The 18,249-nt window shown below is 40.4% G+C and overlaps 1 protein-coding gene and 1 long non-coding RNA gene across 3 annotated transcripts; one reads left to right on the forward strand and one right to left on the reverse strand.

The window, feature by feature from the left end:
- The first annotated feature begins 253 nt into the window (after positions 1-253).
- On the forward strand, positions 254-9,208 carry LOC121867786. 2 transcript variants are annotated; one of them, XR_006089245.1, is made up of 6 exons: positions 254-278; positions 1,063-1,177; positions 2,528-2,617; positions 4,062-4,214; positions 8,555-8,670; positions 9,115-9,208. It is a non-coding gene; the product is annotated as an uncharacterized LOC121867786 (long non-coding RNA). The 2 variants fall into 2 exon arrangements; XR_006089244.1 differs by lacking the exon at positions 9,115-9,208 and having other exon boundaries at positions 8,555-8,945.
- On the reverse strand, positions 5,281-17,152 carry LOC121867785 (uncharacterized protein CG5098-like). Its single transcript, XM_042367886.1, has 6 exons — positions 16,939-17,152; positions 12,495-12,600; positions 9,891-11,315; positions 9,141-9,377; positions 7,703-7,951; positions 5,281-7,483 (listed from the first exon to the last, which is right to left on the reverse strand). Exons 2-6 carry the CDS (start codon positions 12,579-12,581, stop codon positions 6,803-6,805), a joined length of 2,679 nt encoding a protein of 892 aa, XP_042223820.1. The 5' UTR covers positions 12,582-12,600; positions 16,939-17,152; the 3' UTR covers positions 5,281-6,802.
- Between the last annotated feature and the right edge of the window lie 1,097 nt (positions 17,153-18,249).

The following is an 18,249-nucleotide window of genomic DNA, read 5'->3' on the forward strand; positions in this document are numbered from 1 at the left end:
AACCAAGAACAGTTGCTTAAAATCCCAGAAGCTAAACAATTAATACCACACATTTTCATATGATACTAATACACTGCATAGATAATTATTACACAAAACAATTAATATAGTTACAAAACAAATATTATAGCTACAAAAAGGTAAAAAAGAACAATATTAAGGTTCCTGCTACATAATATTTAGCGGAAATTTAGCAGTTTTTAGAATTTGTTTAGCGGCTTTAAGGTAAATACTTAATCTGGTAACACTGTTTGTTTACACTGCCACAGGGACGGGAGGTGAGTATCTATCTTATAATTTTTGCTAATTATACCATTATTACCTCAATTACTATTATTTTATGATACTTAACTTAATCTACATATATTAAATACTAATTTGAGTAAGTTATTTATACGTGTTATTGTTTATTTAGGTTATTTAAGGTGTTTTAAGTGACGGTCTTTGGGATCTTTACAAACATTATTATTTTCTGGCATTATTATTATTAAGTTTCTATTAAAATTTTTAGTTATTAAGAGTATATGGTCTTATTTTAGGCTCCATAACTATAAAATTTGAGTGTTCAATGTCATTAGGTATGTTTTAAAGAGTATTCTGGTAAGTTAGGTTAGGGTTGGTTAGGTTAGGTCACTTTTGGTTAGGTCAGGTCAGGTTCTAATTAGTTCTGTGCATTGTCATGTCCATTTATATATTTAATTGATCGTAATTAACGTTCCCACAATGTTTCGTTCAATTCTATCAACCTTCTGCTGTTAGTCTATAAAACCTTACTAACAACCGGACAAATATCCACAGTATTAATTAGTTTTATGTTTAATTGTAATAAAACATCATAGTTTGTGTGGTTTAATTACAAAGGTTTATTTAGATAGATAAGGTTATGTTTGTTTTGCATTTTTGAAATACCTAACCTAACCTACTAATGCTATCCAACCTATCCTAACCATAATCTAACTTAACTTAACCTATCCTAACCAAACCAAAACCTAACCTATCCTAACCTATCCTAACCAAACCCTAACGTAACTTTCTCCAAATTTCAATAAACAATTTTTTCAGGTCCGCTCTACCTACACTTGATCTCCGAGACGACATTATAGCGGAGGACAGTTTTGGAGACGTCACCCGCATCCGGAAAATGGATTGTTGGTGTATTTGTCGTCGATTTCGTGAGGTAATTAATTTTTTTTTTGTTCGATGGTGAAATGTCTTATGGATAGTCAGTTAATGTCTTATGGCTAGTCAGTTAATGTCTTATGGCTAGTCAGTTAATGTCTTATGGCTAGTCAGTTAATGTCTTATGGCTAGTCAGTTAATGTCTTATGGCTAGTCAGTTAATGTCTTATGGCTAGTCAGTTAACGTCTTATGGCTAGTCAGTTAATGTCTTATGGCTAGTCAGTTTATGTCTTATGGCTAGTCAGTTAAGGTTAGGTTAGGGTGTTATGTTGTCTTCAGGTTAAGTTAGGTTAAAATTAGGTTAGATTCAGGTTAGGTCAGTTTAGTTCATTTGGTATAATGGTTAGTTAACGTTAGGTCAAATTGTTCATAAGTCCATTTGTTTGTACAGTAAGTCCATTTGTGCATGAGTCCCTTTGTTCATAAGTCCATTTGTTTGTACAGTAAGTCCATTTGTGCATGAGTCCCTTTGTTCATAAGTCCATTTGTTTGTGCAGTAAGTCCATTTGTTCATGAGTCCCTTTGTTCATAAGTCCATTTGTTTGTGCAGTAAGTCCATTTGTGCATGAGTCCATTTGTGCATGAGTCCCTTTGTTCATAAGTCCATTTGTTTGTGCAGTAAGTCCATTTGTGCATGAGTCCATTTGTGCATGAGTCCCTTTGTTCATAAGTCCATTTGTGCATGAGTCCATGTGTCTGTAAGTAGCCATGTATATCAGAGTTTGAACAGTCAATTGAACATAGTGTACAATATGAACAGATTGCTTCGTATCTCATAATGTTCATAAGTAGAGAACCGGGTGTAGAGACGTCCGCTCCTAATATTTATCTCCAAGCGTTTCTACGATTTCAGTACGGTGTAACCTCCATATAGCGAACTTTTCTATTCATGTAATCTGTTCAGAGGGGGTTTTCACATATAACGAACCCCCGATATAACGTACTTTCATCCCTATATAGTTCGTTTAATGGAGGTTTCACATCTAACGGAACCTCCATATAACATACTTTCATTCCTATATAGTTCGTTTAATGGAGGTTTCCCATCTAACGGAACCTCGATATAACGTACTTTCATCTTTATATAGTTCGTTTAATGGAGGTTTCACATCTAACGGAACCTCGATATAACGTACTTTCATCTTTATATAGTCAGTTAAATCGAAGTTTCACTATTTTTATTGCACGTGTCGACCTAAATCGTATATACTGCATTAAACGCCATTTTTATACAGGATCACTAAGATAACTTTTTCAATGTGAGTAATTTATATCACTTATTTGAGATAGGAAAGATGATATTGATTTGATTTAACCGTTTCACTAATGACAGACGATTTTTTTCAGCAGAGGGAGGATCACCATATACAAGTGGTCAAGACGTGTGAAGTAGACCGCGGCTGCCGTGACTCTGGTGAGATGACTAAAGGAATCAAAGTAAGTGTGAGCGTATGAACCTCTCGGCTGACAAACTCGGGGACAGTTCCGTGTTGCGTACGCCTGACTTACAGACTCCCATGATTTCGAACATAAACCCAATATATTTCTAATAGTAATCTGTTTTATTTTTAGACATTGTTATATATTGTTTAACTTCACTGTATTTTCAGGTATTTACATTATTTGTTATGTATGGGATATTACTATTGTTTTTTTATGGGCAGGATTGTGTTTTAATCTAACCTTTATTTTCAGGTATTTACATTATTTGTTATGTATGGGATATTATTATTGTGTTTTTCATGGGCAGGATTGTGTTTTAATCTAACCTAACCTATGGAAATTAATACTGTTGTGATTTATGAACAAGTGGTCAGGAACGTAACCTATTGATGAGTGGTCTGGCCTTAGTGCCTTACCGTACACCATTATTGTTTACCTGCGCTGTCTCGGCACGCAGGAGGCTATATACCCCCACCTCCAGGAGGGTTCTTGGCTTAGACTTACTCTTGGTGTCTAATTAGTATTATCATCACTACAGGAGTAATAATTAAAGCTTTTTTTTTTGATGGATATAAGAAGATTTACATTTCATTTTGACTGTCCAAGGTTGAAGGAACTATTCTATCATACATACAACATTCTGTGGTCATACATACAACATTCTGTGGTCAATACCTAACATTCTGTGGTCAATACATACAACATTCTGTGGTCAATACCTAACATTCTGTGGTCAATACATACAACATTCTGTGGTCAATACCTAACATTCTGTGGTCAATACATACAACATTCTGTGGTCAATACCTAACATTCTGTGGTCAATACATACAACATTCTGTGGTCAATACCCAACATTCTGTGGTCAATACCCAACATTCTGTAGGTTCAATACCCAACATTCTGTGGTCAATACCCAACATTCTGTGGTCAATACCCAACATTCTGTGGTCAATACCTATCATTCTGTGGTCCCAATACATACAACATTCTGTGGTCAATACCCAACATTCTGTGGTCAATACCCAACATTCTGTGGTCAATACCCAACATTCTGTGGTCAATACCCAACATTCTGTGGTCAATACCCAACATTCTGTGGTCAATACCCATCATTCTGTGGTCAATACCTAACATTCTGTGGTCAATAATGTAGAAACCATGTGTGTATTTGTTCTAACATTAGCCATCATGTGTGTATGTCTGTCATGTTGTGTATACACTGAAACCTCTATATAATGAACTTCTCTCTCCATATAGTTCGTTAGATGGAGCTTTACAACTAACAAACCTCAATATAATGGACTGTCCTCTCCATACACTCCATTAAACAAAGATTTCACAATGTGGTCCCAAAACAACAAGACCCACAGCTAAATATCTCAATAATTACAATCTATATTAAGTCTTATATCTCATTCCTCCTCACACCTTTCAGAATCACCCCTCGACCATCGCCAGAAGAAGACGACCATGAGGGTAGCGTAGTTATGGCGATCGGTGGAAGCCATTGTGTGGGTAGGGTACATGGCATTGAAGAACCCTGATACTTTTATGGATTAAATTTCAATTCCTCAGTAATACATGTGAGGTAATACATATGTGTCTGGTTTTTTATTTAGTGTATAATTGTGGATTTGGGTTTTTACAATGAATAATTCCTTCTAACAGGTCATTCCACAACCTAATCTAACTAGACCTAACTTAACCTAGAACCTGTTGTTATTTCTCCATAAGGTACATTAAATCAATTAGTTATAGATTCAGGTATCTTCAGCTGCCCTGGAAATATAAACGCCTGAATCTTAAGAAGACTTTATTGTGATCACCTGCAGATTAACCCACCCTGAAATATAAACGCCTGAATCTTAAGAAGACTTTATAGTGATCACCTGCAGATTAACCCACCCAGAAATATAAACGCCTGAACACACATCTTACTCAATATCCTCCTTCATGGGTTACGCACCGGTCCCTTGTTTTATGCTCATTCACCCTATTTCTACCCACAATTCATTACATGTGGAAGAGATGCCGTTATGCCTTCTGTAGAATATGGCACACTAGTTTTATGCTATATTATCTTTATTTGTAAGGTATATTAGATTATTTTAATGATTTCTCTACAAATTTTATAGCGTTAATGCTCCAGAAATGGTTGTGAAACGTGGCACAGTGTGTGTGGCCTTTGGTATAATTTCTATAATAGTTCTAATAACACTGCTGGTATAACTCAGGTATTTTGGAAAACCTTTATCAGTTATATACATGTGTTACCTCTATGGTATAATTGGTATATATAGGTTAAATAACACCCAGTCATCATATAATTTCTTCCCTTTATACTACAAACTACATTTTTAATCAAGAAGCAAACATATATCACAAAAAAAATCATTAATATTTTTTATTAGATTTAACATAACATTAGGATACTGTAGGCGGCCATTAGACAATACATAACAATAACATTAACAACATCTGTATTGTCTAACAGGTAAATTATAAATCACAGATATTTTTATGGCTCACTGAGAGATCCACGCAGTTATGTGTACTGTACGCCGTGTTCTTACGGTACGTCTCACATTACTCGTATGGAGGGTTATTTTTCACCCCAGGGCTGCGACAATGTTAGGGGCGGTGCGAGACATTTCCCCCAGAGGACTGTATCTGAGCGTGACCTTTCACCAGTGTAAAGGGGGTTCTGGGGTCAGTTTAAAGGGGTTGGACTAGTTTATGGGGGTCTGGGTCAGTGTAAGGGGTTCTGAGCCAGTTTAAGGAGGTTGGTCTGAAGCAGTCTTAACAGCATGAGGGCAGAGGGTGGGGGGGTTAAGAGGATTTGAACCACTAATAACAGAATCATGCTCACAGAAGGTCAGGTTAATTGCTAACGAGCCAATCACTCGTAGCCTCATATAAACATCCCCAAACAACTCGGGTTAAACACACAACCAAACTTTATATACACAACAGTTAATAGAAATCTCGAGGCTTGTACAGCAATCAGGGTAAGTACAGTAATGCTGCCACTATGGACGTTCGTGTTCATCAGTGCCCCACCTTAATGCCTCCCTGTCCCCCCCCCCACACAAGCGTTGACCACCGAATTCCATGGTTTATTTTCACTTCTGGAGGCACTGTACCGTATTGTCAAAAAATATTATCCCCAGAAGCTTCTATATTTGTTTTCGTAACGTTTGTAAAATATTCCCAAAGATTTTCATGTCTCTGGGAGTTATCATAAATTTGAATAATGTTCTACAAAAGTTCCATATCTGGGAGGTCTCCATAACATTACAAAAATATTCTATAAAGTTTCTACAAAAAAAAAAATTCATATCTGGGAAAACTTCATAACGTTATAAAAATATTCCCCCCCCCCAAAAAATAATTTCATCTCACTCCATAGAAATATCACACGAGAACTGTCAACCAACAGCCTCCGACAACTGTACCCAAAATATATTCTGAATGTTGTACACCGGTGAAGTGTACTGTACTACTCTACCAATATACAATACTTTCACTTAACGCGTACAGTACAGTAATTTGTGCTTGTGTAGTGTATGGTACCGTACTAGGCATTGTTTTGGCGTTGGTTTGTTTACTGGAAGACTGACTTGAGCTGTGGTACTAGGCAAAAGGTGCGAGGTTTTTGCACAATGGAGTCGCTTGTGGTTCTCATTCATTTGTTCTCAATGTCTTTTCATTTGCTATATACTACAGTACTATACACTGTAATGTAATAAATATATATCGGTTAAAATAATACGCAAACACGAACCCAAAAAAGTATCGACCTCGAACGGCGGATTTCATAACGAACGCCTCGACTCGTTGCCCCCAGAGTCTTCAAAATCCATCATCATCCATCGAGTCGTAGAGATATTTTTTTGTCTGTGTTTACATCTGGAATATAGGAATAGATATATAGCTTCAATAGTTTAAGACATATTAATTGTTATAGTTTGTGTATATGAGTTTGTTATTGTGGATAGCTACGGTGAAGAGATCTTTGTTGCCTGTTTGGCGAATGCTGCTTAGGTGGTGGTGACGCTATCTTGTGACGTATCAGAAGAAATGCTGTTGTATATGTGACCATTATCAGTACCGTCATCACCATTATCATCTGTTGTACATTTGATCATCATTTTCACCACCATCACCTTCCTCATTTCATATATATGGGAAGGAAGACGAGTGACATTCCTTCAGTACCTTAAGAGCTTTCGGGCCGAACCGATACACGAAACTTCTCTCAGACACCGGCTGGAGCGCCCCGGTGGCGTAGTGGTAGCGTAGTCCCCGAGCAAAGTTCTCATAGCTGAGCGTCTCCCCGGCGTGTCTGCCCGTCCGCTGTCCCCACCTCTGGGCTATGACGGACGGCTGAACCAGACGGAACACCCCGGAGGTCTCGTTCTCCCAGCGGATGAGGAACGGATTAGTGGTGGGATCCTTCAGTAGACGCACCAGGTACTCCCACGACTTGGGTCCGCGTAGCCTCTTCTTCCGGCTCGTCAGGATCTTCCCAAAAAAAGGATCCTGTTCGTCCTTGTCCTCCTCGCCCGGCGCCTTCGTCTCGCCCGTGAGATTAACCGGAGAATCGGGCTTCGGTAAAATCAACCGAGAGTTCTCCTGGTTGCCGGGGGGAGCGTCCGGGATGGGCGATCTGCCATTGACTATGACGGGGCCGCCGAGCTGTGGGTTGTGGATCTGTATGGTGAACTGATTGGTGGGCGCGGCGTACGAGCGGTATGTCGGCGGAGCTTTGACGAGGAGGTGACTGCTGTGACTACCTGACTCTTGTGGCTCTTCTATCTGGGCGTCTTGGGGCGGCCTTGGTGGTGAGTCACTGATCTGCAAGGATATAAAAATGGTGTTGTAATTTATTGTACATTTTGAGAGATAAAGAGTGAGTGAGTTAGAGAGAGAGAGAGTGTGGGGGAAGAGAGAGATATCTACAAGAACTTTACACTCTCACCATATAAATCTCCCCTAGTCAACCTGTACCAATATAACACCATTTCCCTAGACGACCCACAATAATCCCCGACCCTAGGGACTTTTCCGACATACCATCGTGGGCAACTGCGACGGGATCTTCATTAGGGGCGGCAGTTCTCTCCTCATCCGTTCCGGCTCTCTGGGGGATATCACCGGATGAGGGATGGATTGCGGACTAGCCTGGGGAGGGTTCTGCGACGGTGGGGGTTTGGGTTTGTGCTGTAGCGGCCTCAGGAGCTCGCGTCGGAGGTGTGAGGTAGTGGACGACTCCGGTGTTGTTCCGTTCGGCTCCGCGACCGCGCTGCCCGGCTTAAGGGGTTCCTGTCGAGAGGGAAAGGAAAACGTTAGTCGATTGGCCTCGTACAATACGGCATCGCGATCGAAAGTTGTTTAATTCGACTCCAAAACAGTGTCTTATGTTGACTAGCTTGTGTGGAGCCTGTCAAAAGAGAGAGAGAGAGAGAAGGAAGGAATTTGAGAGAGAGAAGGAAAGAAATTGAGAGAGAGAGAGAGAGAGAAGGAATTTGAGAGAGTGAGTGAGAGAGAAGGAAAATATCAATAAAAATTTACTTGTATCCCTCACCCAAAAACCTATCCTAACCACAATACATTTTATGCCAAAAATTCCATTACTATTCAGGTACAAATATTTCCCAAAAGTTTTAATAAATCCGCTTCAAAAATGTCAATAAATCCCCCACAAAAATGCTCTCAAATCCCTCTTTAAAAATTTCAATAAATCCCTCTCAAAAATGTCAATAAATCCCTCTCAAAAATTCAATAAATCCCTCTCAAAAATGTTAATAAATCCCCCTCAAAAAATGCTATGAACTCCCAGCCAAAAATACTATGAAATCCTACATAAAATAATATCATAAATCCCAGCTATCAAATTCTAATGTAACTTTTTTCCTTCAATTTCAGTTTCTGCCTCAAGTCGAGTGCTTCCGACGCCCCTAAACTGAGGTCGTGTGGCTGGAGAGAACACGACTCACCGTGGGAAACATTATTCACTAATCGACGACAATAATAGTCTTGTGGTAAATATTGTGTTGACGACTGTGTTTTTAAGTAGTGTAGCTAGATAGATATTAACTTTGAATTGTGATTGAAGTTTATATTGTTTTAGTGAGTATATAGATAATGTATATAGTTCAGTTTGTATATAGTTCAGCATGTATATAAACAATGTATGTATATCGTCCAGTGTGTATATAGACTATGTAGGTGTATAGTTCAGCATGTATATAAACAATGTATGTATATCGTCCAGTGTGTATATAGACAATGTTGGTGTTCAGTTCAGCATGTATATAAACAATGTATGTATATAGTTCAGTGTGTATACTGTATATATACATAAACAATGCAGGTTCAGTATATAAACAGTGCAGGTATACAAACAGTGTACCTAGACAGTTTAGGTAGACAAACAAAGACAGAAAAACAAATCAATTCAACCCCCAAAATATTTTATCCAACAGGAACCACAACAATAGGTCGTAATTACCGTCTCGAGCTGCGGGTGTTCGGTCGACGCCCTGTTAGACTGCGACGACTCCGAATGATACCCGTTGTCGTCGGACGTCTTGAGGGTAAATTTACCGTCGTCGTTGTTGTTGTTGTTGTGGGGGTCCTCCGCTTCCTCCGAGATGAAGAGGGAGTTCTGGTCGTAGGGCTCGGGAGAATCTAGCGGCTCGTATTTGATCGTGCTGATTTCCTCCTCCTCCTCTTCCTCTGAGGTGACCTGTGGGGCGGAGAAAGAGACGAGTGTTATTGGACGTGAATTACCCTCGGCACGTAGTAGGTTTATTATGGTGTACCTAGACTGGCTAATGGGCGAGGGGGGGGGGGTGTAGGGGTGATTTAGTCTACTGAATGAAGGAGGTGGAGGGAGTAGGGCACTGCAGGTGAGACAAAATGTTGGGATATGTGGATCATACTTCATACTGACATTGCAACGAGATAGTTTCAATCATTCAGTCAATCTCAGAGGAGCAATTGGTGTGTCGAGTCCATTAACTTATACTTATGATCAGAGAAGGTTGTATGACCCACTTGTAATTAATGTAAGCTAAGGTCTATCACTTGAAAACTCTTCCCTTCTCATCTAAGCAGCAAGGTTAAAGCAACATTGGTCAAATTGCCTAAAGAATAATGGTGTGGGGTCTAGTGTAGATGTGTGTGGTGTAGTGTACATATGTATGTCATCTATCATTAGCCAAAATTACCTTAAAAAAAGTAACATCACTTCACTCACCAAGTTTTGAAAGGTTCCCTGACTTGAGGACACCAAATAGCTAGGGGTGTGTGTCGACTTCTCTTCCGCTGCCGGTACGTCATTGGTCGAGACGCGGTTGCTACTACTGCTGCTAGACTGCCCTAGGGTGTATTTGTCCTCCGGTGTGGGGGCGGGGTTAACCGTCGTCGGGAGTGAGGGTTGGTCTTCGTCGTCGCGTTGCTGCCATAACTGCTGCACGTTGTCCATGTCGTTGTACCTCGTCGTTTCGTCCCGTAGTTTGGCCACGTCGTTCTCTTTGGGGTTTGGTCTCTCCTCATTGCGGACTCTTTCCTCTTGCCTTGCTCTTTCTTCGAATTGTGCTCTTTCCTCTTGCCTTGCCCTCTCTTCATGTTGTGCCCTCTCCTCTTGCCTTGCCCTCTCCTCTTGCCTTGCTCTCTCTTCAGGTCTGAGGAACTCGGTGGGTTGTACCATATTAGTAACTCTTGCCATATCGCTCGGTCTTGCCAGCTCGCTCGGTCTTGCCAGCTCGCTCGGTCTTGCATACTCACCGTGTCTTGCCAGCTCGCTCGGTCTTGCGTACTCACCGTGTCTTGCCAGCTTGCTCGGTCTTGCGTACTCACCGTGTCTTGCAAGCTCGCTCGGTCTTGCGTACTCACTGTGTCTTGACAGCTCGCTAGGTCTTGAGAATGCACTAGGTCTCGTCATATCGCCAAGCCTTGCCATATCTCTCGGCCTCATCCTTGTAGGCCTTGGGAACTCCTTCAACCTCATCAAGTCATTAGGTCTTGCCATATCACTAGGTCTGGGCATCTTGTGAGGTCTTGCCATGTCTTCTGGTCTAATGGGATATAAGCCATCGTGTCTTATGGCTTGCGGGGGCTCCAGCACGTGATTCCTCCTCTTCAGCGCCGGGTCGCCATGTTGCTGTTGGTTCTTGGGATGCTCCATGACGCACGGTCTGGCAAATTCGTGTTCGTGCGGCAGCATATTCCCGGGCGGCACGTCGTGGTAGTGCACGTGTGGGTTCCTCACGTCCGGCATATACTGGGAATGATAGCTCTGGGGGACGGAGGATTCTGGGGTCTTGTCGTAAACCCTAGTCCCATCTCGAGCGTTGCAGACGTTATCGTGCCAAGAGTTGTTTAATTCCCGAGATGCATATCTCTCCTGGTCTGGTATGGCCAGACCCTTAACCTGCAACGACTTGGCGACCTTGAAGAACGTAGGTAACTCGGACTGACGTACTCGCACTTCCCCGCGGTACATGTACATCAAGAGAGACTCCAACTGAGCCGTGCCAACGTCCTGTAGCACCACGATGGGATTCTGACAGTTAGGGCTGGCGAAAATAGACGCAAAGAAGTTACTGCAAGCGGAGAGGACCACTTTATGTACAGGGTAGACCTTCCCATCGCAGGCTATGGTCGCGTCGCAGTAGAGTTCCTGTAAGACGTAGAGGAATTAGTGATCGGGGGAACTATTAAGGGGTGGGTGTGGGTGTGGGTGAGTTTTGTGTGGGTGTGGGTGAGTTTTGTGTGTGTGTGTGTGGTGTAGTGTGTTTGTGTATTGTGGAGGTGTGTGCATGTGGTGTTTGTAGAAGTGTGTGTGTGTGTGTGATTGTGACAGCTTGTGTGTGTGTGAGAGATTGTATCGTGTGTGTTTTGTACAGTCAAAAAATAAATACTGTATGTATATGTGTGTACTGAACTGTATATATTATTAAAAAATGACTGAATAACCAATAAAATCAAACAACCAAACAAGGCAATTAAACCCAAAATGACATTAGTCTACATAACAAGCCTCTGCAGTGATAATAATGGTTACCCTTTATACGACAGTGATATAATTAGGATATGTTCCTTCTATCATAACTCAGAATTGAATTATATTTGCCAAGAATTATACCAACACAAAAAATGTTTACTGGAAAGGTGATCAATGTTTTCCTACCACTGGTGAACTGAATCAGGGTAAATTAATTAAAAAATTTCTATGCCTGTAGTTCAAAATTGTTCATAACGTGATGGAAATTGTTCATAAGACGTAGGAAAATGTTCAAAAGTGTTGATAAGTGTTCATAGGGTGTTCATAAGTGTTTTCAAGTGTTCACAATTGTCCATATGGTATTCATAAAGTGCTCATAATTGTTCACAAGTGTTCATAGTTGTTCATAAGGTGTTCACATTTGTTCATAAATGTTCACAAGTGTTCATAGGGTGTTCTTAAGTGTTTATACTGTAAATGTTCATAAGTGTTTACAAGTGTTCATAAGGGTTCATAGGGCGATCATAAGTTGTTCATAAGGTAAGGTGGTGGTGATAGTAGTGATTTTGTTTATCAATGGTTGAGGGCTGGGAAGGAAAAGGTGATTAAATATACGATATCAGTGAAGTTTTTTCTTTCTTGGTTGTCTGGGAATGTGTGAGTATTTATGTGTATTGGTGTGTAAATATGCAAATGTGTGTGTATATAAGTATGTCTGTATATATATATGTATTTTAAATCAAAGTACCATAGATAATTTACTCATAAAAGACACAATTACATTCACGATCCCTTAAGAGAAAACAAAACACAATCGTTCCAATATTATTTCCCCCAATACTCCCATCTGCTTACCTTGATTCTAAAATGATCAAGAAGGTTCACAAATGTCAAAGTGTGGCTGTTCCATTTTAAATTATATTGATTCTTCTCCACATCCATCTTCTCTCCCGAAAATTGACTGAAAAAGAGGAAAACAAATTATTAAAGGGATGATATTTTTTTAAAAGTCTGTTGATAGTTGATGTATGAGATGCGCATGAGACGTAAACAAAAATGGCAATAATAATAACAAAAAACAAAAGATAACAACTAATAATAATGATAATATATATATAAATAAAATATAATAAAAGTTTAATATTAAATTGGTTTTCATTAAATAATTTTAAATAATTATTGTAAATTTCGTTCATCTCTTAGCTATCAAATATTTAATTAGATTTATATTGATGATTATATATATATAAACTGCTGGGGTTAATATTGTGTATTTAACTCGAGTCTATACATTTACTGAATAAACTGACTGTAGTGTTTCAGTACTGTTAACTGTATAGTAACTGGGACTAACTGTTGCCTATATAAACTGACTGTAGTGTTTCAGTACTGTTAACTGTATAGTAACTGGGACTAACTGTTGCCTATATAAACTGACTGTAGTGTTTCAGTACTGTTAACTGTATACTGACTGGGTAGTGACTTGGCATTATAAATTTACACTGTTAACACAAATTAGAAAATCACGTAATACCCAAATTATAATATGGACCCAACAGCCTTCATGCCTCGGTGGGTGGGGTTAATGGTGCTTGGTGGGGGGTTAATGGTGCTTGGGGAAGGTGGGGAGGGGTTAATGGTGCTTGGGGAAGGGTGGGAGGGGTTAATGGTGCAGAAGGGGTGGGGAGGGGTTAATGGTGCTTGGGGAAGGGTGGGAGGGGTTAATGGTGCTTGGGGAAAGGTGGGAGGGGTTAATGGTGCTTGGGGAAGGTGGGAGGGGGTTATCATGCTTGGTGAAGGGTGGGGAGGGGTTAGTGCTTGGGGAAGGGTGGAGGGGTTAATGGTGCTTGGGGAAAGGTGGGGAGGGTTAATGGTGCTTGGGGAAGGTGGAGGGGTTAATGGTGCTTGGGAAAGGTGGGAGGGGTTAATGGTGCTTGGGGAGGGGTTAATGGTGCTTGGGAAGGGTGGGGAGGAGGTGCTTGGGGAGGGTGGAGGGGTTAATGGTGCTTGGGAAAGGTGCTTACCTAACCTAATCATACTGTACCACACCATACCACATCTTCCCACACCCCACCACACCTATACCCCACCACACCTACACCACACCATACCACACCTACACCACACCACACACACATCTTACCACACCCACACCACACCTATACCCCACACCCACCACACACCCACACACCACACACCACATACCACATCTTCTCCCACCCACACACCACACTATACCCCACCACACCCACACCACACCCATCCCCCCACACACCCACACCACACCACCACATCTTACCACACCCACACCACACCATACCACCACACCCACACACACCCTACACACCACACCACACACATCTACCACACCTATACCCCACCACACTACACCACACCATACCACACCTACACCACACCATACCACATCTTACCACACCCCACCACACCTACACCACATCATACCACATCTACACCACACCCACCACACCTACACCACACCACACACATTCCACCACACCCCACCACACCTACACCACACCATACCACATCTACACCACACCACACCTACACCACACCATACCACATCTACACTACACCCACCACACCTACACCACACCATACCACATCTTACCACACCCACACCAAACCCAACACCCACACCACACTACCACATCCACACTACACCCCACCACACCTACACACCACACCATACCACATCTACACCACACCCCACCACACCTACACACCACACCATACCACATCTTACCACACCCACACCAAACCTACACCCCACCACACCATACCACATCTACACTACACCCCACCACACCCACACCACACCACCACATCTACACCACATCCCACCACACACTACACCACACCATACCACATCTTACCATACCCCACCACACCCACACCACACCATACCACTATACCAACTCTTCCACACACAATATAAATAAATTATATTAAATAAACACAAATACCAAAAATAATACAAAATAAATGTTGAAATATTACAGATAATCCCCAGAGAGTTTGTTTGTTGGGTTAGGTTAGGTTTTGGTTAAATTAGGTTTAGGTTAGGTTAGTTTTGCTAGGTTAGGTTTACAGGTTAGGTTTTGCAGGTTTTGTTAGGTTAGGTTTTGGTTAGGTTAGGTTTGCTAGTTAGGTTAGGTTAGGTATAAATTACACTACAACACGGAAATACAGAGATGGAAATTATACAAAATTTGAAAAACTGAATAGAGTTGTGTAGAAATTCTGTCATGTACAATTTAACCTGTTAATTAAAGGCCTTAATTTGCAGGGTTTGGTCAGGTTTTGGTTAGATTACGTTGGGTTAGGTTACCTTAGATTTGGTTACAGTAGGTTACGATTAAGTTGTGTTAGGTTTGGTTACGTTAGGTTCTGGTTAGGTTATGTTAGGGTACCATCGAGTCAGTCTTACAATGAGAAAAGACGAAGGAATTTTAATCTTCACACACACACAAAAAAAATACTCATGACAGCAATAAAAGAGGTAGTTATTCTTTTTAGAATATATATATTTGTATGACTTAATAATAAAAATAATAATAATAATAATAACAATAAAATAATAATAACAACAACAACCCTAATAATAATAACTGTCATGTTGAGAGTAATTAATGTTATGTTTGTTATATTATGTCCTGAACACCGAAAATACTAATGTCGATAATTACTAGATATCGTGTCCTTAATACCGAAAAATACTAGAAATTGTTACCTTAATATCGAAAACAAGATATCATTTCCTTAATACCGAAAACTACTAGATATAGTTTCTTGAACACCGAAAACAACAGGATACTCCTTAATACCGAAAACAACAAGATAACATGTCCTTAATACCGAAAACTATCAGATATCCTTTCCTAAACACTAAAAACAAGAAGATATCTACAAAATTACTTTCGGGGGGCTGCTCTTCTGGTAATTTTGCAACAGTAAACTCATATGTACAGGAACAGACTCTCAAAAGCTTCTAATCACTGCAACAATAATATAACATGTGTTTCAAGGATAAATTTATGAATATAATGCAATAAGCTTTTAAAATACATTGCAATAAGCTTTTAATACACTCTATCTATTTATATCTGTCTGTCTATCTATCTATCTATCTGCTCGTAACAAGGCTAATAAAGTACTTGGGTTCATACAAAGGAGTGTTAGTTACAAGACTAACGAGGTCATCCTAAAACTATATCCTGCGCTTTTTAGACTTAACTTGGATTACACAGTTCAGTTCTGGTCACTGCACAGAATGGATATAGAATCCTTGGAAAGAATCCTGAGGAGAATGACAAGACTAATCCCAGGAATAGGAACCTTGAGTACAGAGACAGGTTAAAGCATCTTAATTTGCAACTCCCTTGAGAGAGACGGTAGAGGGCGATATGATAGAGGTGTATAAGTGGAAGTCAGCTAAACAAAGGGACATTAACAAAGGTACTCAAACTATCCAACCAGGAGCGAACTCATAACAATGGTTTTAAATTAGACAAATTTAGATTTAGGCGTGAAATAGGTCAACACTGGTTTGGAAATAGAGTAGTGGATGAATGGAACAAGTTACCAAACATCATCATTAACCCATACGATGGATAGCTTCAAACACAGGTTGGATGCTTATATGAGCAATAGGGTTTGGGTGTAAACGGGACTGCCCAGTATGGACCAATAGACCAGCTGCAGTTTCCTCCATTATTATGTTCTTATATATTTATCTATCGTGTTTATTCCGTTTCCTTGGTTTTCGCATTTCAGGAGGAAAAATGGGACGGTCTTATGTTTTTGTATAATTACAAATTGAAGTTATTAATACTTTCATAATATATAATAAAATATAAATGTAATAATATATCCATTCGTAATTTCAAAACTTTTATCGGTATTTTGGTTTTCAAACTTTTTCTCATTAAATATTTGTAAATTACGTAAAAATATATATTATAGCCAAGGTAATAATAATGATAGACCCTTCCGATTTATTTTTTATTTTACAATATACCAAAAATATTATATATAAATTTACCATTCCAAAATTTTCAAAAATCATTAATTAATATCAAAATAAACTTGTCATCATTATTACATTTTACTTTTTTGAAATTTTAAAACCATAAACTTGCTCCAAATTTAACATTGGTCACTCGTGTTAATTTCAAGATTATTAAAAACAAATTATATTAGTTAACTTATTTGTGTTAAAATTTTACGTAACTTATTTTTCTTCAAATTTTCACAAAACAAAAAAGAATAAACTTACTTGGTCCAAATTTCACCAGAACTCCAAATAAATTTCCCCAAAATCACAGAAAAAATAATCACAACACTATCACATGACGGGTTCAAGTTATCACTACACAAACATCAACAATGATTTGATATTGAGAGGAAATGGAGTTTAAACGCCCCTCAAGTTGTAGTGTTTAAAGTGACATGTTATCCCTCTCACAACCGCACGTATACTGAGGCTTGTGGTGTGGGATCTCGGGAACTAAGGCAACTCACTCTCTTCCACCACCACCACCACCATCAACCTGTGGATTTTCCTCACGATGACGTCAAACAGCCGACCTGTGCCTCGATGACGTCACAATATAAACACCAGCCCAAATACGTTCTTTTATTAAATTACGTAAGATTTTATTTATTTTTGTTCGCCACTTTACGATTACTTAAGATACCTATATGAATTAATACTCTTGTTTATGTTAAATTATATTGATAAACAGGTATAAACATGTAAGTAAGCAAAGAGGAGCTGAGACAGTACCATAATATAATTCATTTAATAACCTTTTAATCTCTCACTCTAGAATTAACGCCATTCATTAATCCTCAAAGTTAATCCAGGTTAGGTTAGGTTAAATTAGGTTAGGTTAGGAGTGTGTATGTAAGGGAGGAGTGCGTGTAATATATATACTGGGTGTGTCTCAGGCTAGGAGTGAGTTCTCGGTAGCTTACAGGTCTTCGGAAAACAATGGAGGAGGAGGAGGAGGGGTAGGGAAGATGGGAGGAGGAGGAGAGGAGGAGGGTAGGGAGAGAGAGAGGAGGAGGGTAGGGAGAGGAGGAGGGTAGGGAGAGGAGGAGGGTAGGGCAGGGGAGAGGAAAGAGAGGGAGGAGAGAGGGAGAGGAGGAGGGTAGGGAGAGGAAGAGGAGGAGGGTGAGGTAGGGAGAGGAGGAGGGAGGTAGGAGAAGATGAGGAGGAGGGTAGGGAGGGAGAGGAAGAGGAGGAGGGTAGGGGTAGGGAGAGAGGAGGGGGTGGGAGAGGAAGAGGAGGAGGGTAGGAGTAGGGAGAGGAGGCGGAGGGTAGGGAGGAAGAGGAGGAGGGGTAGGGTAGGGAGAGGAGGGAGGAGGGAGGAAGGGGTAGGGGAGAGGAGGAGGAGGGGTAGGGAGGAAGAGGAGGGTAGGGAGAGGAAGGAAGAGGAGGAGGAGAAAGGGGTAGGGAGAGGAAGGAAAGAGGAGGAGGAGGAGGAAGGGGTAGGGAGAGGAGGAGGAGGGTAGGGAGAGGAAGGGAAGAGGAGAAGGAGGAGGAAAGGGAGAGGAGGAGGAGGGTAGGGAGAGGAAGGAAGAG

Source organism: Homarus americanus, unplaced genomic scaffold, assembly GCF_018991925.1.
Source record: "Homarus americanus isolate GMGI-L3 unplaced genomic scaffold, GMGI_Hamer_2.0 scaffold46583, whole genome shotgun sequence".
Classification (NCBI taxonomy): domain Eukaryota; kingdom Metazoa; phylum Arthropoda; class Malacostraca; order Decapoda; family Nephropidae; genus Homarus; species Homarus americanus.

Coding starts and splice junctions, on each gene's coding strand:
- LOC121867785 (XM_042367886.1), bottom strand. CDS start 12,581: ATGGATGTGGAGAAGAATCAATATAATTTAAAATGGAACAGCCACACT. Junction 9,378..9,890: donor AGGGAACCTTTCAAAACTTG/GTGAGTGAAGTG, acceptor TCCGCCCCACAG/GTCACCTCAGAGGAAGAGGA. Junction 7,484..7,702: donor CGTCGCAGTTGCCCACGATG/GTATGTCGGAAA, acceptor ATATCCTTGCAG/ATCAGTGACTCACCACCAAG.